Here is a 26,573-nt window from a genome sequence, read left to right as displayed (position 1 = left end):
CATTATGCAACTCTGTCTATGTTTTTGTAAGAGAAATCCTACCCTGTGACATGCACCTGTGCCGTGATCTATCCCATGCAACAGGTACTGTACAAACTGCAGGTCGTGTACTTTGTCACACAACATGACATGACAACTTCTCACGTACACGATCTCTAACCAATCTGATAAACCCATCAATACACATATACAATATACACATAGTGTACTTTTATTAGCACTCACACCCTTTTCAAGTTTGCTATCAGAGAAACTGTGACGTCTTTGACTATACTGCGTACAAAGTTTTAGGCCAGTGGTGGGGGCATACACGAATGTGTTGCTAGTAGAAGAGATCAATAGAAACCAAATTGGTGTAAAGGGACAATAGGAGATTTGCCTGTGAATAGAGAAGATTGACTTGAGTATACATAAGCTAGGACTGTGGGATACATTGTATGCTTTTGTCAAAAGACGGGTCTTTTGTTTGCCAACTGCTTTTGTCGCATAAAGGCAGCTTGGTCAGCTAATTGACATTAGTTGGCAGTAAGTGTTATGGGGCGAAAGTTACGATTATATGGACGACCCATGCATCGTCACAGTCAACTCGGGAAGGATGTGTACGCACGGAATCAGTTCCCGGTACCTTTGGAACACCAACCAAAACATCGGGTTACTATGTATGTTAACCGACTGCAGCTTGGAGAAGAAAGTGTAAGGTTAATTTTTGTTGCTATCGTAGGTAGCATTGTAACATTTCATGTACATAGGAAAAGTAACATAACATGATAGGTAGAGTTTAACATTTCAGTTTCCTCATATACAAGCAGTGATCAGTATCGGATATATAGTACTACAGTCTGTATTTATCCAAGTTTTGGGTGATGGTCTGTTGGCTGTGTCAATAGTGACAACAGTCAGGGCATATCTTGTTACTTTGTAACCATTGACAGTGTGTTAACAGTGGTGTGATAAATTTCAACAACCTGTTAGATGTGGTTGTGAAGGTACAAGTAGCTTGCTGTATACTATAGTCTATCATTAAAAATAATGAAGTATAAAGTACTTGTCAAGAGTTCAAAATGTACTCTGTTGTTTGTTCTCACCATGATCTCACTCCAAATGTCTGCTGTACTCTTGTATTTGTTCACCGCAATCTCACTCCAAAATGTCCAGATAATCAGTCAAGTGTGTGATGACTAGCCATTTATATCAGAGTATCCTGTAAATCTAGCAAGAAAATAAAGGAAAAAAAGGGGTAGAGACTGTTTGACCCCTTTGCTTTTATTAACCTGGCTAAGTAGAAGACTGATAAATTTAAAAACCTAATAAACAGAATAGTCCTGGTTCAGTGTGTTAAACATGGTTAAACTTACAGCGTGATAAGTGCTTTTGTTGGTGATTTCTGTGTTCAGCTTCCATCATTAGCACTTCCATTAGTAGACTCTACCTTATTCATTAATGCTGTAATTACTTCTCATTCACACCTAATCAAGACATCAAATTGTTTTCAAAATGTCAAATTCTATTCTATTCTAAATTCTAGCTAATATCTCAGATAAGTTCAACTTAGTCAGGTTTTCTAAATATAACATTCAGTTTACCCACTGTGTTGATGGAATTTTGATTCCTTTGTGTCAATTATTGATTTCTGACATCTCTACATATAGTTAGGTTGTCATAGCACACTATACAACTCAATATCAATTCTTCCACTGTAATTAGGAAATCAGACAACTTTGGTATGGTAAATCTAAATGTTTTGTACAAAAGAAATTACTAAAATTATAATTGCATGGTTTCTTGACCATTTTAGAATACTTAGAGGTATTTATTGAACTGCAAAGTTATTTCATTTGTGCAGCTGACTGTATATTTGTACATTGGTGGGTTAGTAGTCCAATCAGAAGGTGTAGACACCTACCCAAAGTTGAAGTGTCATGACAGATAAAGTTAATTTCCTTTTGATGTAACACCTTCAAATACTTAGTAAGATGATGGCTCACTCTGAGACAGTAGTATTTGTTTAATACCATAGTGCTGATCACTCCACTGACTTGTCATCATGGCTGGCACTAACCGTCATAGAAGTGTAAAACTTTTAGACCGAGTAAGTATATGCATTGTTTTTGATAAGGTTGTAAGATCCTGGTAGGAGGGTGGTGGAAATCTGTTAACTTAACACAGCATACACCATAATTTATCACAAATATTATTGCAGGACCCTGCCCCTATGACTGCAGACTTCATGTAGATTTTATCGACTAACTAGTCTAGTGTTATCCATGGCATCGAATCTCAAGATCTCTCTCAGTAAAGAGCTGATCAACTATCAACTAATTGCCACTGTATACTTTAGTAATGTTCCTCCTACTCATTCTCCAAAGTTTTAGAGACCTAACAGAAAAGGAGATAAGCATTTATGTTTCAAGTTTCTGCATTTAAAGTATTTTCACTGTTTTGGGTAGAATGTTTCAAAATCCACAGTATAAAGAAGGTTGTGTGGGTAGAGTGGGTGTTCTGTTTATAAATGTTCACCTCTACTATAGTTCCCCATCATGATAAACCACAACTTGGAAATAACCAACGGGTGTATGAGTAGGGTGGGATGGGGGTTCTGTTTATTAATGTATACTGTAGTACCCCACTATGATAAACCTCAACTTTTGTGCAGAACCTAAGAAAAATGGCAGGAAAGCTTGTAAGTAGTATGTATGTCCTTATTGCTTGTAGTTGTACTGAAAATAATGAATTTCACAATAGGCTATAACTTAGTATTTTAAAATTTAAAATATTTATCAGCAGAGTTCCATATTGCACCATAATAATCACTTAGATTAGCACAAGTTTTCATTTTAATTCGATTGAAATAACAGTGTAAAACAAATCACTAGTTTGAAGAACAAGCCTGGAAGGTAAAAATAGTTTCTTTTGTCTTGTAAACTAGATTGTACTGATAAGGTATGCCCATAAATTTTCTTAAAGGTAGCAAAGTTTGACAAATCGAAAACACTTCAGGAATCAACAATATAAATCATTGAGGTTATTATCCTCTGTGGTATTATGTAGGCTCAATCACTAGCACTGAGAGAGAGAAAAAAAAAATATATATATCTCATTAACACAGCTAGCTAGTTTCATAGGAAATTATAATTGGTTTCTGCAGAAATGTAATATTAAAAGAATAATTATCACAGTGATAGAGTAAATTATGCAATCGTCCATTGTTAGCATTATTACACAAATTGTAAAATTGTAATGAATTCAATTGTTGGTGTAGATGGTATGATTGGACTGTAATAACATTGCTGTGACCATAATTACTAGGGGCTAGTGTGAGTCTACACACGTAAGTAATGAAGCATTAATTAAACTATTAAAACCTTGATTGACTGACTCCATTTGGTGACAGTTATACCAACTTGTGAAATATACGCTGTACCGTATTACTGTGTGAAATTATACACACACATCTTGGCAAGGAATAGTTAGTTGCAAGTATGCAGTTTTTAGATATTACAAACAGCTAGCATAGACATATTGAAAACTAGAATTTTAGAAGAATATGCGATTGAATTCGTTCATTCATGATATCATGAGAAGGCATATTTTGTGTGGTTTCATGTTTTTATGTGATCAAAACTTGATAAAGTGTCTGGCTGATGTTTTACCTATGGTAGTGGTACATACATTAAGATCATTTTAGAGTCCTGCCAACTCTCAGAGCATAATGTATTGTCAGAACTCATTACATCTGAAATGTATTGAATTTGTTCAGTGGAGTCTGTACACTGTTGTGCCTTTGGTGGATAAGCTTTGAAATGTTTTGTCAACTTGACACAAAGTAAACCCAGTAACAGTAGTTTTAGTGTTTTATATTAATCATATATCTGATCATTTGATTCATTCAAGCTCTGTAGAGTCCTGCTATCAAGTTTAAAAGTCTGGAAAATATATTCGTCATGCAGGGTTTATGTAAACTTGAATAATTTACACCCAGCGGTGTAAAAAGGAAAGCATTGTCACGGTTAGATTGTGTAGATCAGTTTGTTGTTTTGTGTTAGTTATTTTTAGCTGGCATGGTAGTATGTAGAAATACCCACCCCTCTGAGTGAATAGGTCCCAGCTACAAGCCTTTCAGTACATACGCTAGCAAAGGAATTCCTTCCACTGAACACAAATACTAATTGGACAGGAGGCTTCAGTTGCTAAGCACTGCACAAAACACTACGTACAGCGGTAACTTTGTACATATGATGGAATCTGTGTAAGAATTTTAACAAAGTTGTTGTTCACTACACTGGCTTGGTTGCCTTTATGTTCATCTTGAAATGGTAAAAAGTAGCCATTGGTGGTTGTTGTCGTTGCCATAATTAACTGGCCTACTTTTCCATCAACAGGTGTCTGTAATATCTTTCTTAACTGACCTAGGATGTGTTGTTAGTTTAGTACTTGAACACTAAGAATTCTTAAAGTAAAAAGGAAGAGAAATTCATAGCTCACATCAAAGTTTTGAACAATGATATAGTATAACTATAAGTATGTAATGTACAGTCTAAAGTTTGAGCTGTTATGTTTTTTTTATGCTATGAAACAAAAGTAAAATGTGAGTTATTGATGATGAAGGTTAGATTGAAAAGTGCTATAAATTGTTTTAGATATATGAAAAATAATGTAGACTTTTAAAATCAGGTATTTCACATGGTGGAAATCAAAACAATTATCAACACAGGAGACAAAGCAAGTACTTGTTGTTGTCCGATGTGGTTGGTCTAGGAATATCCAGGGTAATTATTTCCTCATTCTACATGTAAGTTACTTCGCCAGCTGTCTCATTTGATTACTCTTAGCCACAGATGTGTATGGCACACAGGAATTCTCTCAGTCTCTTTAAAGTTTTCTCAAAGAGTTCACAATTTCTTGTAAAATTTATCAAATAAGGTTTGATGTAAAGATTTATATAATGGAATGTGTAAACACATATTGAAAGTGAGTTTCCACAATAGCTTTTTACACAGTGCCCAAGGCCATACATGTTGCTGTGAATGCTTGATAATAGGAACGGCCAGAAGCAAAGTCAGACAACCATCAAAGACCACAGCTTTTAAAAATGTAGATAGGTTGGAAGAGATGTACATAGTAATAACCTGTTTTCCTGTGACCCATTCACTTGAATCTATTTGATGTTATACAATACTTGTGTCTTGTGACTAACATGTGAAATCATGGGTATTGTTCAAAATTAATAATATAAAAAAGTTTGAGTAAGCAAAGTCATGTTTCTGACCTATCCTTAAGGATTTTAGTATTGTCATTTGTTAACTAGTGCATTTTTGTTGACATTGTGAACAGCAAAATAATGTATATTGGGTAGAATTGAGTTGACACACACAGATATACACATAGGCACATACACTTTATACACGCATACACATGCACATACACATAATATATATACACATCCATACACACACACACATCCATCCCCCCAACCCCCAACCAACACCCCCACCCCACACACACATACATACGTACGTACGTACGTACGTACGTACATACATACATGTATACATACATACATACATATATACATACATACCGTACATACATACATACATACATACATACATACATACATACATACATACATACATACATACATACACCATAAAATGTCAAAATTACAATACATGAAAATAAAATCCAACTTTAGCCTACCCCATGATTTCCATCAAGTCAGAAGAGTCAATGTATTCCTCATTATTCCCCTGGTAATACTTAGAGTCAGCTTGTTATGGGTCCTTTCTATGGCAGTAAAGTAGGAACCATGTTGTCTTTAATTGGTTGGACCATAAAATAGGATTAAAGTAATTAAGCTTATCAAGACAACATAACCTGGTAATAACAATTGATAAACAATTGCATTGTCTGTGTTTTCAATCACATCGTTGCCATCGAAATGTGCCCAAGTGTAGCGGAAGATATAAGAGCTCTGGTTTACGAGAATGTTTGAATCACTACACAGTGCAAAACTTAATCCATTTGTGAAAAAAGGGACAGAAATCAACATGATTTTATTTCAGAAGAAAGAATTCAAATGATTGTTTAATTTTAGTATTAGGCAATAACAGAATAATGCATATTGATTTAGTTACAGTATCTACATTGTCTTAGACTTAGAGTCCGTCAGCTAAAAATAATCACATCTTTGGAGTTATCATTTCAAAATTGATTTATACAATTTATACAATTGGTTTATACAAATCATACTTATGCAAATATTCAAATGATAAAGATTAGATAAATTTCAGAGGATAAACAACATGATGTGTTACTATTGTATTTCTTCATTAAATCTTTCCTAGGGTACAAAAGTTATGCAATTGCTGCCATGCCTCCTCCGTAGGCATGCGTCAGAAAAGAAATGAAATTTGAAGGTGAATTTGATAATGTAATTGGGATGATGTTAATGATAATCCACGTCATACAGATCAATACAGTTAATACTATAGCATTATAGAGTAACCTGTAATACTGTAATCAATATCACTTTGATATTAATCTATGTGGGCTATGTAATAGAAACTACAAATATTGTAAACGTCATAACAGTTTCATTGTCTTTAATTTGGATTTCTATAAAGAGTTACATGAAACCAAGGTAGTAAAGAACTTAGATCTCAATGGTTGACAACTTTGTTGAATTTTTAACCTTTCTTTGATGAAAACTACCTTTCTCACTCATGTGTGATATTTGTTTGTTAGTTGACTGTGATTTTGAAATCTTTGAGGTGAGTTGTTGGCTTTTCAACAATCCAAACTCGATGTTTATTCACTACATATTAGCTTACTAATCTATTTTCTAGGCTTTGTAGTCAGATGGCTGAGACAGATTCACAATGGTATGTGGTTTTGTGTCTTGTTTAATCTGTCAATTCTGTAAGAAAACTTACCCATCCACAAATCAAATAGAGCCAAGTAATGTAAAAATTTAGAGTACTCAAGTCCAACCAATATTCAGCATTCAAACTGATACCTATACACACTGGCTTGTATCCCAAAGACCTGTCTTGCCGTTGCATGTAAGATCAAGAAGCTACCTACACCAAGCGTGTTGGGGACAGTTTCTTGAGATAGTAAGACTAAGACTTGGCTTGGTGTAGAGAGCTTCTTGAAATAGTAACACCGAGACCAGTCTCTGGGTGTAGAGAGCTTCTTGAGATAGTAACACCGAGACCAGTCTCTGGGTGTAGAGAGCTTCTTGAGATAGTGTAACACCAAATGAGACAAGTCTCTGAGTATAGAGAGCTTCTTGAGATAGTAACACCAAGACAAGTCTCTGGGTGTAGAGAGCTTCTTGAGATAGTAACACCAAGACAAGTCTCTGGGTGTAGAGAGCTTCTTGAGATAGTAACACCAAGACCAGTCTCTGGGTGTAGAGATTGAGCTTCTTGAGATAGTAACACCAACACCAGTCTCTGGGTGTAGAGATCGAGCTTCTTGAGATAGTAACACCAAGACAAGTCTCTGGGTGTAGAGAGCTGCTTCTTGAGATAGTAACACCAACACCAGTCTCTGGTTGTAGAGATCGAGCTTCTTGAGATAGTATTAGTAACATGGTTATACCAAGACAAGTCTCTTGGCTAGTGGGCTTGGGCTTAGAGACTGAAAGATTCAGCATTGTTTATGTTCCAAAACTGTTAGTAACAGGGATGTGGACAGTCTAGATTGTTATCTGTGGCTTTGAATCTCAAGTTCTTTCTTATAGAGAAGAGATTTGAAGCCACAGATAGCATCTAGACTACAATGTAGTATGCAAAGAACAACAGTCTCTTTACTGCATAATAGTGCTAGCTGGCTGAATTTCATCTCAGGGTGCTTATGAATGTAAAAACCCATTTGTATAAACATTATTTTAGAAGTTGGCAGGAGATTATCACAATTTAGTATATAACTTAGGACAGTAACAATGCATAAAGAAGTATTTTTAATATCAGCTCTGACCTAAGAATTATATCAGCTTATTTGGTATCCGACATATTTTGGTAGGTCTATTAGCAAGGCTTTTAGTTTTAGGGGGATTATCAGGTAAATGCCAAATTATAGAAATTGGTGTACTGAACAACTGTAATTAAAGAAATCATTGTATGCCTAATATTTGGAGATAAGTTTGTCAGGATATTGGATTAACCGGTTGACTATAGCATTGTTATTGACTATTTCACGAATTACGTATTGCTGGGTTACAGATGATTAGGATTTTTCTCATGTTTGTTTTACTGTATTTTAATGTCAGTACTTTGTAGATTTAGTTGTGACTGCCTTGATATCATGACAATATGTTTACATAGGTTTTAGAATCCTGGTTACAAACAGGTTAGGAGGAGGGTTTTGTTTTGTTTTTTATAAAGAGGTGGTTTTTAGATCAAGTAACAGGTGTGAGGGTTAGAATCCTGGTAATACTATAATAGGTAGTGGGGTTTAGAATCAGGGTAACTGGTGGTCTGTCTAAGTATGTGTTAGAATTCTGGTTAGTGGAGGAGGGTAGAGGTTTTGCAATCATGCTGACAGTGATATTGGTAGGTCAGGGTATGGAGAGTGATGATCAGTTAAAACTTCGCGTAAACATTGATGTTTTTCCTCATAATATATCATGGGAATTAAATGCAATAATGTAGCAACTCTGGTAGACTTTTACTTCTTGTAACTCCTACACAAAAAAACACTGCTTTACACTGACAGAGCCATACTTTGATACTTTTAATATAAGGACTTTAAACTTTCTTATCACTACACCTGATTACACAATGTGTTATAAATATAACATGATGCAATCATATATAGCCAATCAGAATTTGAACAAATGGCGATTGCTTTGTAAGAGAATAGCCAAACAGTACAAATGTACAAGGTTCCGGTTTACTTCCTACAACATAAAAGACTAATATCAAATATCAGGTGATTTACAGCTACAGGAATCCAATGACACCAATTAACTGCCAATATGCTATTCAACTTGATGTATTACCTTTCACATTGGTAACTAACAAGTGTCAAACTCTCAGGAGTTTGGACTGAGTGAGATACTGGTTTATATGTAGGTGGAAAACGTGATTGCAAAAACTGTTCAGTTCAATGTATGTATGTCTAACATATCATATAGAGTTTGTTATTTATGTACCTTGTCATTTATCACTATGTAGTGCATAGTGCCGTCCCCTTCACCCCTTTCCTCCCAAGTTGATGGATACTGGTCAAAATAAACCTGCACTCAATTCTCTTGTAAATAAATTATGTGCTATATGTTTTAATACTTTTTTATATCAATGAACTCAGTAAATATCAATGCTTATAGATATTACCGGTTGACCAGCATTCTATTGTACATGTAGATGGGAAGAACCTTGGTCAGTGTTTTTTTTTTAGGGTGGTAAGTCGGTAAAACTTACCTGAGTTCCCCAGTTATTTTACGGGGGTTCCCCACCAACATTATATTATAATGTGTGGGAACTAATGCCAGTTTTATCAACTTTATCCCTTATCTGTTACCGGGGTTCCCACACCATAGCAAAAACACTGTTGATGCATATGGATGAGTCAGTTATATTTCTCAAATTTTGGTGTCATACACAGATTCAGATTCAGATTCAGATTCAAATTCAGATTCAGTTGTTATTTGTATTTCAAGGCCTTCAGCCAATGTGCATAATCATTCTGTATATGGTAAATTAATTGTGCTATACTTTGTTGTTTTATTTCACAGAGTCCACGTGATGCACTTCATAGAAATGCCTTAGTTCATGAAAAATATAACAAGTCATTACCACACAATGGAACAGTGGGTAAACATAAAAGCTCAAGTAGTAATAAGAAAGGTGGAGAAAATATGTTATCAACAGAGGTAAGTTGTTCTCATCTTTTAAAAGGTATGACGTGGTCAAATCTGATCAAGAAGGATGTTAGACACAAAAATGTGTCATTGTTAGCACTCTTGTTAATCTTTAGCCTACAGATAGACTCACGCTAATATATTTGTTATCCTAACTAACATTCTGATTTTTAATTTCGTTGTCCTTCCTCATCTACGATGATAGCAGTGTTCCATTGGTCTAGAAGCCATGCCCTGCCAACACCGTATAATGTATGCAAAACATTTAGCGACATTTGAATAGAAGACAATGAACAAAATAAGAGTGAGGTCACATTTCTATCACAACACCTAATTATGGATTCATCATGTGAGCTGATGGCACAATTTAAATATGTCTTATTATGTATTCGACCAATAATGGTCTATACAAGAATTCCTTTCGAAACCAGTCTGACACAGCTATCATTGTAGACTAGGAAGGACAGTGGAATTTAAAATCAAAATGTCAGTTAGGATAGCAAATAGAATGGTAGCACTAGTCCTTCGTGCACACTGTGAGGAATCATCTACAGCTCAGGCTGTATTTTTTCACTAGCATATTGTTGGTACAAGAGTAATGTATTGTATTCATGTAAAATGAAGAACAAGAACATCAATTTAATATTAATCAACACTGTAGTAATTAACCCTTGTGTAAACTTGTTAACTTTACAGACGAAGTTACCACCAACATCAACAGGCACATCATTTCCACAGATACAACAAAAGACTACAAGTAGTAATGTGGAGTCATTACCACAACTCAGCAACACTTACGGCAATATCATGGGACAACAACAACAACAACAACAAAGTAGACAAAGTACATATATGTAAGTATAACAATGTCTAACTGTTACTTTCTCACCATCAGTACTTCAAAGTTCTGTATGTAGCTTGGTAGCCAAAGATGGCCTGCCTCACACGATAGAAGACATGTTATCCTAAAATTGTGTATGATGTCAGCCTAGCTTTTTTTCTTTCTTTTTTTTTTTTGCAAAATTTTGGCAAAAGACTAGTTCATTTTTGACTTAGGTGATTCAATAAATCTGTTCAGAGAATTATTTCAAAATATTGCTGAAAAAGAAATCACATTGAATAATAGTTCAATGAAGATTTTAATTTCTTGGTAAAGCCATCAATCACTTTCAAAATTATTCTAACTTGTTCAACAGAATTTTTTTGGCATGAATGTCTTCTAGTGTATAACTATCCTTGTCACATAAATAAGGTTGTCTTGTTACAACATAGTATAATCTTGACTGAAATCTTGTGAATGTAGCTAGTAACTACTGTCTTTTGAGTCAAATGAGTGTGTTGTGAAAACTACAGTCATTCTAACCACAATGACTAGCAAATAGGGAACTTGCAAACCCGCCATGTTGAATGTTGCATCATGGGAAATGTGATAATAAATACTAATCAAATAGTATTGTAAAATGTAAACAATAATGTTACATTTTTTGTAACCACAAATAATCAATTCATAGTCACCTTGACCATTGTGTGAGGTTTGGTATCGGTAGCTCCAGATCAGGTATTACAATAACCACAGATAAACCCATAGTCCATTGCGTCTGAGCATGCTCAGTCTGGATTGCAAGTTCCTTATTTGGAGACATGAACTTGAGAAGATGAGAGTATCCAAAACATAAGATAAATGAAATCTTTATGTAGACTAAAGGATGGGGTCAACTTTTTATCAAATCCAATTCTGAGTCTCTTAATCTGTGATATTGTGACATTTATTAATTTTTCCATGGAATAATGTCCTCAATAGATGTTAATATAATGTTGTATTTACTTCCCAGTGGTCTTGTTTTATTCATATCAGTAATATTAACTGTTATTTATTGTTATGCAATTCAACTACTTATTTCTAAATTACTCCATGTTGTTGTTATTACAGAGAAAGAGAAAGTAGTGATAAAATTAGAAGAGACCCCAGTGGACATAAACTACCATTAACACCTGGTGGTGAGTATAGGTTATCTTGTCAATTGGTCATTATGTCAATATAGCAATAATCTAATTTCCTGTATGTTATGGACTAAAGGGATTTAAATACATTCAGATAAAAACCAAAACATATTATGATTTTATTAACTCATTTGACTTTCTAATAAACCAGCTTTGAAGTGACAAGGAGGTAGTAATGATACTACCATTCAATGAAGAAGAAGAAGATTTGAAAAACAGTTATAAATCCAACAAAAGTATGAATATATGAGATGCATACCATACATACATGCATACACTTGCACATACACAGACTCATATAGGAATTTGTAAGTCTGGAAACCAGCTAAACTTAGTCATCCCCCCCCCCCCTTTCCCACCCACAAATATCAACACGTTTCCACAATGACTGTCACAGAGGAGTGAGTACCACATTTTAACCCCCCCCCCCCCCCCCCCCCCCCCCTCTATTATCTTGTAAAAATGTATGTTTCTTTTCATGTGGGTTTTTTCAAGACAGGAACCATAAAGGCCCCATTTTCGACTGAAGTCAGTTTACATTTGATAGGAGCAAACTTTTATTTAGAAGTAAATTAGCATAGATCCATTATGTTATAGATATTGAAGAGTGAATGACACTAAGTGAAACTCTGACATGGCTGACTTTTTTGGTTATTACATTTTGTTGTATGATGTTACCAGTATGCCCTCTAATGATAGCCAAATTTTGTTGTTGTGAGTCAAAATGATAAAAACTGGTATTTCTTGTGAGTCACCATACATAGTAAGAGATAGGAGAACACCAAATTTTGGTGTGTCACTAGAAAATGTGTGCGTCAGTGGCGTGTCAAATTGTCCTTGAGGGCACACTGGATGTTACATTTGTAACATAATCTTAGCACCTGGTGAGGGCTCTAGTAGTACTTCTTGCTAGGCATGATTAAACATGTTTAGTTATCGGAATGCCAAAAGGATATTTCAAAATGAAACAAAAGTATAACCACCAATTAAGAACCACAAAGTAATAATAATACAGACTATAGTCTGGATGCCAATGTGGTGTCTAAAGAGAGATCTGAAAGATTCAATGGAGAATAGTACTAGACTATATATACAGCATGGACTTGTGGGGAGTTTTGAGGCAGATCTCGAGGGGTTGAGGTAGGGGGGGGGGTGACTGATGACGGAGGGGTCAGTGTATATTGATGTCAGAATTAACAATCATGTAGTATGGATTCAATGTAAGACAGTAAAATCTTGAAATAGACAGAAATGAAGTGAACTGTAACAGATTGTAGTGGCTGCATAGTCCAGTATTCTATTAAAAGTAATATTGTATTCAAAAGTGAACAGCAGTGCATCAATAATGCATGGTGTTTCCCTTGTCATTTTAGTAGTGTATGAATAAGTACAATAGAGAAATGGGAGGCAAGGTGATTAAGGTAAAAGGCAGCGTGTCAAGAGAGGTTTCTAATGGTTTTCCTGTCTCCATTATAATGAGAATCTGCTCTATGCTTCTGTACCCATTTATACTTATAGTCCACAATTTGTCCTCAAATTTTTTAATGTCCTGATTGTGGACTCCACTCAGAATTATTGAGGAGGGGAACTGTTCGATCAAGTAGCCGACAGACATAATGGCAACTATAAGTACTATGCTTGCAAGTTTGGGAACTGCAGTAACAGATATTGGAAATTCAGAAAATATAACATCTTTTCCCATATATGTTATGTAATATACATTTAGTTGGTTGAAGTAAAACAGTGAAAATATTAGTGATGTCAGAGATATACATATTAAATTCATAGAAACTAATCTAAATGTCTCCTTATTTATTCTTACTGGTACTGCCTAAAGGGGGCTACTAATGTAGATTTTGTCCACCTGTCTATAGCCTCGCTTGTAGGCATGTACAGTGACAAGGAGGCTTTATAAATGGCTAACTATTAATCTCAATTCAATCCCCTGTATTTCAATTCACAGTCTTGGATTAATACTTTAGTAAATCTCTCATTAGGGATTTTAAGATTAAGTAGGATCATTGAGGACACCAACTCCCTGTTGCGTAGTGGTTAGCGCACAGGATTAGTAGTCGGGAGGTCATGAGTTCGAATCCTACTGGAAACAGGGGATTTTTCTGTGACCGACCCAAACCCAGACTCTTAGGGTAGGCTGTATCACTCAGTCATGTGTCACCCACAAGACGAGTGCGAATTTGGGGACTCCTGGAGTCATGAATTGAAAAAGTCGGGGACGAATACTCACATAGAGCCTGCAGGTGCTTTGTTTGCCGGGCCTGGGTGACTCTGGGATAGCCTGTGGACTGACCGGGAAAGCCTTGACAGTTCCACAGCAATGTGGTATAGAGCGTGCAACATAGCCCTGTCACGTACGTAGTCCCAAACCTGAATGGATCTCTATAGCATTATGTATGTGTGATTGTGTGTATACATGTATGTCTTCATAACAGAAAATCGCTGGGAAGCTCTGCCAGATCAGTGTTTATGACACCCAAACTTTAACCCTTCGAAGACTTGGTTTCTGAAACTCTATGTAATTACACCCTATATATATATATACATGTAGAATACCAGGCTTTAAAGATTTAATCCTAAATAGACATTGACCTATAAGTACTTTTTCAATGGATGCTGGATGGGGGGGGTGGGGGGGGGGGTGGGGGGGTGGGGGGGGTAATCCTTGCAATATATTTTGGTAAGATTTGTAATTAAATATTTTTCAGTCATGAATACAGAGTCTGACATGAGTCTTGTCTATTGTTAATTATTTTGGAGTCATTTAAAGGTTCTGTGCCAGTGATATCATTAACAAGGAGTCTAATGGAAATATTTTGTGTTTTATTTTATTTCAGAGTCACTAAGGTTATACAGGAGTAAACTGACAGCATTTGAACAGACTGAAATGTTAGATTTTCAGGAGACTTGGTTCTTAGGCTTAGAAGCTAAAAAAGTGGAGGGTGTGCAAGGAGCATCTCAAAATAATGGTTATGATGATGAAAATGGGTCTTATATTAAGGTAAGTCACTATAAACACCATAATCCCACTTTTATTCAGTATCAATCATACTTAATAGCTTTCATACACCATGAAAGATCTCACTTTTTTAAAGTTGTAGTCAGTATCAATCACATTTTATAATATCTGTCATACACCATGATCCCACTGTTTAGTCAGTATCAATCATATTTTATGATAGTTGTCATCGTCAGCTGTGACAATGAGATACTCAAACTGCACAAAATCTAAAACTTAATGTAGCCTATGGGAATGGTCACTGATCCTTCAAATAACATACATGAGTTCACATGGTGATAAAAATTAGGTTGTCATGGCGGCAGAGTCTACCACAAAACAATTTTTCAGGCTAGCGTATCAGAAACGTAATTTGTGCCCTAGTCAGGAGGACTTGTCCAAACAAACAACGTGAGATGCGTTATAACCTTTATACAGAATAAAAACACTACCCATGGTTGGACGTCAGAACATACTAGTCAGCTATTTCATGGCAGTCTAAAATGTGGCTAAATGAAATTATGACTTATAATAGAACATGTAATGTTACCAAATATGAGATTATGTTAGGACCAGCCGATGATTTCAAATGCCAACGGACACAATATTACAACATGTAGATACGATTACATGTCACGCTAAATCTACTGATGACAGATCTGCAGCTATTCATGAAGAGAGTTCAGTTTACAGTGCAATAATCTGTTGAGTCTATACTCAATCTACTTTATACAGCTTGGCCTTGAGAACTAGTCAGTGTATATACATTAGACATAACAATACAATTGTGTTTAACTACACAGATGATTATGAGATTTGGAGTTATCTCTGTTGTCCCAGTGTACTGAAAGTGTGTATTTACAATAGCATATTGTCTGTCGCCATCATGTGACCTATCTCTAGCTCTGTTGCCCCAGTGTACTGAAAGTGTGTATTTACAATAGCATATTGTCTGTCCCCATCGTGTGAGTGATCTCTAGCTCTGTTGCCCCAGTGTACTGAAAGTGTGTATTTACAATAGCATATTGCCAGTCCCCATCGTGTGAGCTGTCTCTAGCTCTGTTGCCCCAGTGTACTGAAAGTGTGTATTTACAATAGCATATTGCCAGTCCCCATCGTGTGAGTGATCTCTAGCTCTGTTGCCCCAGTGTACTGAAAGTGTGCATTTACAATAGCATATTGTCTGTCCCCATCGTGTGAGCTGTCTCTAGCTCTGTTGCCCCAGTGTACTGAAAGTGTGCATTTACAATAGCATTGTCTGTCCCCATCGTGTGAGCTGTCTCTAGCTCTGTTGCCCCAGTGTACTGAAAGTGTGCATTTACAATAGCATTGTCTGTCCCCATCATGTGAGTAGCATGGAACAAGTTAATGCAGAATTAATTATATAACATACGGTTGTCAGCCAATCAATAGAGAGTATTATTGTAGTATTCTTCAAGTATAGTACATTTCCTCAGTCTGCTAGTGTCAAAAAGTTACAGTACAATGTACCTATAGTATTTTTCATTATTATAAAAACCAAAACAATATTTCCCTGCTAGTTATAATATAACAGATCCAAGCCCAAAAACTAAATAAATCCCATTGCAAAATAGTTACATGAGTTGGATGTTTGACATACATGTATACAGATCTTTTGACAATAAGACTAGAACACTGTTACAAGAATGAATGTTCATGGGTTCATATAGTATCTACTCAAAATTCTCGCTATCTGCAATACAATTCTATGCATCGCTAAGGAGTCAAATGGAACGCAGTCTCGCGACCGCGCTTGCATTTGTCGACACCTACACTTCCGGTCGCCTATGTTTCTTCCCAACAGTTTAATTTGTAACAAATATGATAAACGCAAGTTTTAAGCTCATATAATTATGGAGGTGGGAAATTTAAATATGTACAGTATCTTTCCAGAGCAAAATTACAAGAGATGTCTACAACTGAAAATGGGAAAGAAACATTCCTGTGTATTAGCATAGCCGACCGGAAGTGTAGTTGTCGACATTAGAACGCGTTGTCGCGCGACTTCGTTCCATTTGACCCCACAGTGATGTGTAGAATTGTATTGCAGGTAGCGAAAATTACTTGGAAAAGAATCCCAAAGTTTCACTGCTGTCTCATCAATACTATTATTAGGGGTATACTACAATAGGCTGTTATCTTGTGTCTTGAAAGAGTCACATGAAACATATGCACTAGAAGTTCAGGGTTTGCTTCCAAGAAATCTTTTTGACAGAGTAGAAGTTTTTATTTGATACTAGAAAAATTTTGTACAAAAGACCGTATCATAAGGTATCGTCAAAAGAGCATCAAAACTTATGATTATACATTTAAAATGAATTATAGAAATGATGTATAATTTGTTTGGGTTAGCTAGTAGACATGACATCTTTAATGTTACCATGTCTTCACTTTGAAATCCATAAAATGTATTTTTTCAGTCAATATTTCAGTTTCAAACTCCCAACTCTGATGTAAAATGCAATCCATCTATAGGCTCCAAAAGGAATTATACTCCTTTCTAAAAAGTTATTCTAAAAACAAATCTCTAATGTTCGTGAACCGTAAATTATAAATCATAATGTTGCTACATAGACTAGCATGGCATTTCTAAAATTGGCAAGAAACAAGCGATTGTGATGAATATTATAATAGAGGGTGTCTAGACTTTACAAATCAGAGAGCTACTTAATTCAGAAGGAACTATGAATTATTTATCAACTCTCATCTTACCAATAAGTTTTTTGGCTCCAGTGGAAAGAACTTTGATCATGGTTGATTTTACACTGAATTGCTTACAAGAAGTATTGCATTATATATTATGACAATGATTAATATATCAACATTTAATGAATGAGTCATAACTGTCTACTGTATAATTCATAGACATAATTGTTCAACTTGAGATTGTCAATAAATAGTTGGTTTACCTAAGGTTTTTTTTGAGACCATGAGACAACATTGCCTGCTGTCTGTGTTAGCACGGTTGCTAGGGAGATTCATTAACTCAGATCTGCAGAGACTGCAAAAAACCTGTCCTGTTCACTGGAATTAGACTTCTGAATCAAATTACAGATGTCTTTCGATTCTTTCCATTTTTGCCTCTTTACAGAGTCTGACATTTCAAATGGATCATTTGAAATGTTGCCTTTTCATGTACTTTTTTGGCTTCACTGTGTAAACTGTAGATGAGAATACAACAACTAACTGTAGCATCATGTTAACGGGGCCTTAGTTTTCATATTACTACAGATTGTCAGCACATTTTATTCATTTTCTATTATTTGTAATGAAGTGAATAACAATGTGTCATGTGACATCATTCCATTATGGGTTATTTCAAATGATTGACATCATTACAGGCTACAAATAGTGTAGTTTGAAATGATAAGGTAACTTAGCTCTGTAACCTCCCCTCAGGCTAAAGTTATTTCAGAAATGCATTCAACAGGAAACCATAGACAGATGAAACATATACATCAGGAAATATGGACTAAACACAGTGAAACTAATAGTGCTGACGAATGATAATGGTACGGTTAACAGGTGTTCATACATTGCTTTAGCATTCAATTGTTGTAAATACTCAATGTGGATTGAAATTACATCAAACTTTGTTCATTTCACATACGTGTTAAGAATAGCAATCTAAATATGGATCGAAATTACATGAACCTTTGTCAATTTCACATACGTGTTAAGAATAGCAATCTCAATATGTGGATCAAATTACATGAACCTTTGTCCATTTCACATATGTGTTTAAGAATCACTATCTCACTGTGGATTGACATTACATCAACCATGTCTATTTCACATATGTGTTAGGAATTTCAATATCACCATTCCTATAGTCTCCATGGTTACAGTGAAATTATATCCCATAATGTCTATTGACTGTCACCTACTTAATTTGTCTGTGCAGAGAAACTTTTACTGTTATTGCAAATGTCAAGTAGTTGGTATATTTGTTAGATTTCAATGTCATGGTTTTATAATGTAGATCTGCGTTTGTAGTTATGTGTGCCTCTGAAGTAAAATGTTGAAACTTTTACTATTACTTTGTTCAAGAAAACTCAAATCCATTCTCATGAAAGAAAATCAGAGGTCACCATACAAATTATTGAAATATAGGGTATCATAATTAATTAAGTCAGATTAGAAAAAGTGTGAAATCATCTGCTCACAGGCATTGATAGTGATATAGAGGGGCAGGCATAGATACAGAGGAGAATGCATAAGACATAGGGGTAAGCATAGATATAGAGAGGCAGGGATAGAGACAGGGGGCAGGCAGAGATAGAGGGGAGAGAGGTTATTACTCCGCAGTAGAAGGATGGTGATAATGAGAATCCAATACTTGTGCTGGATACTATTTTAACTCTATGGAAAATCCCCCCCCCCCCCCAATTTTTTGGGGGGGATTTGAAAGGAACAGAAACAAGCTTTCTAAAGAGCACAGTTTGGAAAGGATTTAAGAACTGTGATTTTGGGGAAACTGATCCCTGATTCACATAATATTCTACCTTTGGTTGTTAAATTGCATTCTGTAGTGAGCCTGTTGATTTTGACCAGCTGACTGCAGGAAAGTCAATATGTATTATAAATTACAATTTAGAAATCAAATAAAATGATTTTTGTATGCAAGGCATTAACAGATGTAATCTTTTAAAAGTAAACAGTATATTTTAATGGGTTTACATTGTGTTAATATCATGAAATAACTTTGCAGGTGCAAGCTTACATGTAGATAAAACTAGGAATTTGTATAAAATATATAACATCTTATTTTATTTATTCATTTCTTTGTTTGTTTTTAAACTTTCTGTAAGTGTGGTTATTACAAAATAGTAATTTTGATTCATTTGTATGTAATGAATTTTATTTCTAGTATATATTTGTATGGTCATCACTTTACCAATAGAAGTAGGATGTAGGTTATGGCTGTCTGTTCATGAATGGATTTTGATAAAACTTTGTTAAAAGATCACCTATAAGACAACTAAGGTCAAGTTATAAGATATTGGGGCCAGGGGGTATATCGTTAATCTAGTGAAGATTTTAGTTTGAGAGCTATGGCATTAAAGGCAGCCATCATGCTTCGACCATTGAGGGCACCCTTCCTTGGTTTTTGAATGGTATAAATGACTTATTTAGAAACTGACCCAGCATTGACACTACAGAGATATGCATTGTAGCCTCAATCGTTGAGGGCATCATTCTTTGGTTTTTGAATGGTATAAATGGCCTACATGAAAATCTGCCCAGCAGTGGTACTGCAGAGCTTATACATTGAGTTCCCCTGTGTGCATTCTACATTTTGCTATATATATTTTCATTTAGTAAAGTACATTTCAATTCTAATATCTCTCTATTATCTGTCTGTTTCAGGTGCTACATGATCATTTAGCGTATAGGTATGAAATTCTAGAAGTTATAGGCAAGGGTTCTTTTGGTCAAGTTGTCAGAGCATTAGATCATAAAACAGGACAGATGGTGGCTGTCAAAATGATTAGAAACAAGAAGAGGTAAGAATAGATGTCACATGTCATCATTTACTATATCTTTTTACATGAAGCCATATTAATATTGTAGAAATTCTCCATGAATTTTTCATGATATGGACAAATTGTTTTATGAATTATTAATACAAATCCAGATTGAGAGATTGTCTCAAGGTATGACGAGACAATCTGATTATCAGATAATAAGGATTATGCCTATAACAGATAATATGATAGTTTTCATTCTTTTCCAATATGATATTCAATTGTTTTAATACTCTCTAAGTGTGACAGCTAGTTGTAGGGAGATTCTAATGATTGATATCCAAGACAGGAATACAAACTTTCCTGCATTATGTTTCACCTGTACACCCACATATTATGTGTGAAGTCATCATGCATGCATGCACACATGTATGTATGCATGGTACAGATGTATGTACGTATGCGTATGCACACTTACACACATACACATGCACGCACACATACATACATACACACACATATGCATACATACACACATATGCGTGCACACACATGCACTTACATATACACACAACACACACACACACACACACACACACACACACACACACACACACACACACACACACACACACACACACACACACAGCCAAAGGCATACATTTCTATCATGAACACATAAAGTCAATCTCTCTTTCCTGATAAATGTTATAACTTTTGAACTGTGATTAATTTCAGGTTTCATCATCAAGCCTTGGTGGAAGTGAAAATCTTAGATGCTCTTAGGAGGAAAGACAAAGACAACTCACACAACGTCATACACATGTTAGAGTACTTCTATTTTAGAAATCACTTATGTATTACATTTGAACTCATGGGGTAAGTATACAAACAGTAACCTTTCATGCTGTTATCAGCGTTCATTGACTGAAATTAACAAAAACTGTGAACATTTTGTGTCTGTCAGTCACCTATCCCATACTATATGATTGAATCACAAAAAAAACAAAACAGTTTTGTTATTTTGATCTTGAAGCAAAGTATTTTATTTAGAGGACACACTTTATATATAAACGTTTATGTGTAGTACATAGAAATCAGACAATCAGATTTCTCCGTCAGGCCACTAGGATTTGTGATATCTGTACATGGGTTGTTTTATTATGTCACATAACTTACTTGTACTGATTGATTCCTTTGCTGTACCATGACTAGAAAAACACTATCAATCAAAGAATTTTAAGTAGTACATTTGGAAGTCATGCTAATAACCATTGAAGAAGAAATGGTCAAGTAGATATTGTCAGTGAAATGGTAACTGATACAGTTGACAACTTTACTTACTTTAACAATGAAATGTAATCATTATGCAAAGCTGAAAGTTGTTGAGGAGAGAATAGATGTCATTGTTAACTTAAGGACATAAGTAAAATGCTTTGTTACTCTTTCACCTCCAGTGATGAATTTAAATTCCAAACTGGAGTCCTTGTGTTTCTATGGTTACAGTGTCTTAGAACTACACATTTGAATTGACTAAGGCTGACTTTATCCTCTGTGTTTGAAGTTTACTCATTATTTTCTCCTTTGTTTTTGAATTCACAGAATGAATTTATATGAACTTATCAAGAAAAATAATTTCCAGGGTTTCAGTGTTGCCTTAATACGACGGTTTGCATATGCCTTACTACAGTGCCTTCGACTTATTCACAAAGAAAAAATAATACATTGTGATTTAAAACCAGAGAATATACTACTAAGACAGAAAGGACAAAGTCAAATCAAAGTCATAGACTTTGGATCTAGCTGTTATGAGCACCAAAGAGGTCAGTATTATAGTCTTGTAACATTAGAATAGAACTTGATCCAGGATGTCTTAGGGTAGTGCCAGTGTGGTGTACTTGGGTTGTTTGCATGACTGTTTGCACTATGTCTTTACTTTTGCATGACTTGTGCTAATGGCTGTACTTTTGCATGACTGTTGTGCTATTCTTTATGGCTGTACTTTTAAATGACTGAACCACAGTGTGGCATACTTTGACTTAATTTTGCATGATTGCACATGGGCCATTATTTTCTGTAGCTATACTCTTAATTCACAAATGAAATGCTAACAGAGAGTGTGTACAGTAGGAAACACTGCATAAATGTACACATACTGAGTATCCATCATGGAACTCATGCAGCCTCCTTGTAATTATCATATATCAAAAGCTACATTTTCCACAAGAGAACATCAGCAAGTCACCACTCAAATCTGACCCCCACCTATATATGGAACACCATCAGCTACAAGCATGTAACTTAACCATAGCTTGTGACTGACCCCAAGTACGTGAAAGCCAACAACCACATCGTAACTCAACTGGTTTCTGACATTCAATTATTTGCATCACATACAAGATAGTGTGTATACTACCTACGTGACTGCACAATTGTTGTGGGTCACTACACATTGGCAACAATTGGTTTTGTTCTTATACACACACATTAAGGTGGTCACCCAGTTGTTAACTGCCTGCATGGGTACAATAACATATAACACATAAATGTGAAGAACTCTGACTTAGCTTTTTAACACTGTAGCATAGAATAATTAAAGCCTATAATAATTATCATCATGGCTGGCACAAAAACAATCCTAATCTCATGTGTTTCCTTCGTTCCGTGTTGTGTACAAATTGGAAAGAGTACACAACTAATAGCTCTAACAATGTGAATGTTTGGCATAGTGACAGGTGTAAAGAATTGCCACTAGAGGGCGCTAGTTAACTCAAGTTAAAGACAACCATTGATAGCTTACATAGAAAATAAGCCAGTATCTTACCTAAGTTCAAATTAATAATGCCAATTGAGAAGTTTGAACAGCAACTTATTGCTAAAGTTCAAATAAACCTCTAGCATGTTTTCTGACACCAATATATTTCAGAACTACTGAACCATTAGTATTTTACCTAAATGCAAATATGGGTAACAATAAGTATGTCTGTATAGTTTTATGTGCACGTACTACATATCAAATTTGTGTATGAAATAAATGTATTAATGTATAATAATTTGTATGTTACAGTCTATACATATATCCAGTCAAGGTTCTACCGTTCACCAGAAGTGATTTTAGGATTGCCATACGGCATGCCTATTGACATGTGGAGTTTTGGCTGTATACTAGCAGAGCTTTATACAGGATACCCTATCTTTCCAGGGGAGAATGAAGTAGAACAGTTAGCCTGTATTATGGAGGTAGGAAGCTAGGGTACATGTATTGGGGGGGGGGGGGGGGATCTGGCAAAACTTGCATAGATGTCCATACACTGTATATTATAATATATAATACTATATTATTCTTACTAATAACTTAATTGGGAACTCTGATGCATTTTACTGTATAAAAACAGTCTGTCTCAGGATTCTTAGAATTAACACAGCGTGATAGATGCCAAATCACACTCTGTCTTTTTAGCAGTTAATATATACATTGTGTTTGTGATTTTAGAGAACATTTCTATTCTTTTGTCTAAAAAGTGATATATTATTGAGTGACCTGGTGTTCTGTTAAGAGGGTGAAAACCAGTCAAAGTGTTAAGTCCCTATATCTAGAGGGACTGTGGTTTAGATATCTCTAGACTTCAGGTTTTTTGTGACTTATAATATATCCACTTTTGTATGATATATAACATATAACACTTAATTATTTTTTGTCTTCACTTCATCAGATTATGGGACTGCCACCAAATAACCTTATAGATGATGCCCAGAGAAGGAGGCTTTTCTTTGGTATGTAAGCTAAAAATGAATAAATAATGCTGACCCATCAGTTTTCTTCTATGCATGTGAAGTAAAAAGTGGTAAAGGGCAACTTCCTGCAAAGTTATAGTGTGATATATTATGCCCACAGGCCTGATGATTTTGTAGAATTCAAAACTTGTCAGGTGACTGGTTAGTGGTAATGATGTCATAGTCAGGTGACTGGTTAGTGGTAATGATACATCAGTTTGTGTTTTGGTTGGACAAGATGCTCTACATTTACATTACACTGACAAAAAATACCAAATATAACATGTCCAGATGATGTGTGTTGTCAATACATACATTGTATGTAACGCTGAACATTGTATACATTCCTTTATAATCATTTGACATTGTGTTATTCTCTAACAGATTCCAAGGGCAACCCAAGGTGTATTACAAATAGTAAAGGAAAGAAGAGGAAACCCAATTCTAGGGATATAACACAGGCTATCAGAACTAGTGATCCCCATTTTGTGGACTTTGTCAAAAGATGTCTGGAGTAAGTCATTCTTCCAATCTATTTGTGTTCATGCATAAAACTTAAAATTCATGAACTTTTAGCTTTGTCAAATTGCTATGTCACTGTTACTGTGGAAATGTTTGAATGAATGGTCACATTTGATACACATAAATTTATCAAAATAGTTGAAAGGGAATACTAGTGTACTGATTATATGTACATTGTACATGATAAATAATGTTCTATTTCATAATACATCTGTACATTGTATACATGCACATGAACCAAACAGCTATGTTTTCATAATATTTGAGAGTTAACTTCGAAATTCTCCACTTTCAATGTACTGTTAACAGTGTTACAAATTGGATCCTGAGTTTAGTCTAATTGTATACTGTTTGTTTACAGATGGGATCCCGCTAAACGTATGACACCTGATGAAGCTATACAGCATGACTGGATCTTAGAGGGTAAACCATTGAATAGGAGTAGAGAGTCTAGACATTCTACCAGACATAGATCATCATTTAATACACATATGCCATCTATACATGCAGCACCAAAAGAAAGTATAGATGAAACTGTAGAGAGTGCAGGTAAGTTTTTTAATACAAAAGTTGTTATTATGTATCACTTTGCAGGTGAGTTTTAATACAAAGTTGTTACTATGTATCACTTTATGAAATTCCAAAGTTGCAAACATTTATTAGACTCAAGCAGTGTAATGTAATATTATCATACTATTGAACTTTTGATTGACAATGGTTGATAAGTTTGGACAGACCTAGAGATAGATAAGGGTTGGCAGAGATGGCCAGATAGGGCAGAGGGCCAAACATATGGACAGACAGATGGACAAGGGAAGGAGAAAGATGGTTGATCATTGTTGTTTTGTGCCTTGCAGACAAATCAGTAGAAGAAGAACCTCGTAGCAAAGCCAAGGACAAGAAAAGTAGCAAAACAAAAGAGAGACTACAACCAATAGGAGCCCCTGATTCAGGAGAGATGAAAGACCCAGTAGATAAACCTGTCAACAAAGTCAAACCATTGATAGCGTCAGAACCCAACGACAACAAACCTGCTGATACTGAAGCAGAGCTGAAAACTGCCATTCAAGCCAATGATAAGACAAGTGAGAAAGTGGAACAGGCAACGGGAGGACAGTTCTTACCCCCTATCATATAGTACTGGAGTAGCAATATAAACAGAAATCAGTTGAAATACAAACGAAAACAGCATTATATACTCTCTCAAAACTATTTACATGGACTGTATTGATATGATAGGACTCACAAGAGCAATATGTAAATATTTTTAAAAAAAACTTCTTTGCTGTATAAAGAGAAAGACGAAGAGTACAGGGATGTCGGGGAAGCGCAATTTACAAGTCCAGATTGAAAATATCTCCTGCTGAGCCTGTTACTTGCTAGAGTGTCAACATTTTAACCCTATCTCTTGCACTGTTCTTCATTTTTATGCCAAGTCACTGCGTGTTCCTTGTAATTATTCATGTCGCATTAAAACTGAGTGCTTTTAATTCTCCCAATGAACTACTTCTTCTTTTTTCAATGCTGTGTTTTTATTTACATGTCCAATAGTTCTTTACAAGTGTAGACTTTTTATCATTGAATTCATAGCCAGAAAGAGGTCTTGTATTGTATTTTACTGCTTCAAATCAGAAAAATTGTACAAATTTGAAATGATACATTTTTTGTATAATAATCTGATACATTTTGTGTATAAATATGTGTTTGTAAATTTTGAAGTGCAATGAATATATTTGTAGTCCAGATATGTCCTTTTCATGTACATTTCAAATCCAAAAACCATGTATTTTAAGAATTTTGTACATTGTAGCCCTGATTTTAAATCAAGTTAGAGCAAAGAGAGTTGGTTTTTCAGATTTATAATGTACAAGAAAAGGACATGTACTTTTTTTTTCATGCACTCCAT

The 26,573-nt window shown here is 35.2% G+C and overlaps 1 protein-coding gene across 1 annotated transcript; it reads left to right on the top strand.

Annotated features, from left to right (window-relative positions):
• The first annotated feature begins 534 nt into the window (after window positions 1-534).
• On the top strand, window positions 535-25,985 carry LOC144444763 (dual specificity tyrosine-phosphorylation-regulated kinase 4-like). Its single transcript, XM_078134294.1, has 13 exons — window positions 535-693; window positions 9,743-9,880; window positions 10,565-10,722; window positions 11,799-11,866; window positions 14,722-14,885; window positions 20,274-20,410; window positions 21,110-21,250; window positions 21,974-22,194; window positions 23,439-23,611; window positions 24,085-24,145; window positions 24,530-24,659; window positions 25,029-25,216; window positions 25,525-25,985. The coding sequence occupies exons 1-13, from the start codon at window positions 535-537 to the stop codon at window positions 25,803-25,805; spliced, it is 2,019 nt and encodes a 672-aa protein (XP_077990420.1). The 3' UTR covers window positions 25,806-25,985.
• Window positions 25,986-26,573: the final 588 nt, after the last annotated feature.

Source organism: Glandiceps talaboti, chromosome 13 (genome assembly GCF_964340395.1).
Source record: "Glandiceps talaboti chromosome 13, keGlaTala1.1, whole genome shotgun sequence".
NCBI lineage: Eukaryota > Metazoa > Hemichordata > Enteropneusta > Spengelidae > Glandiceps > Glandiceps talaboti.
This window is presented reverse-complemented; position numbering and strand designations above follow the sequence as displayed.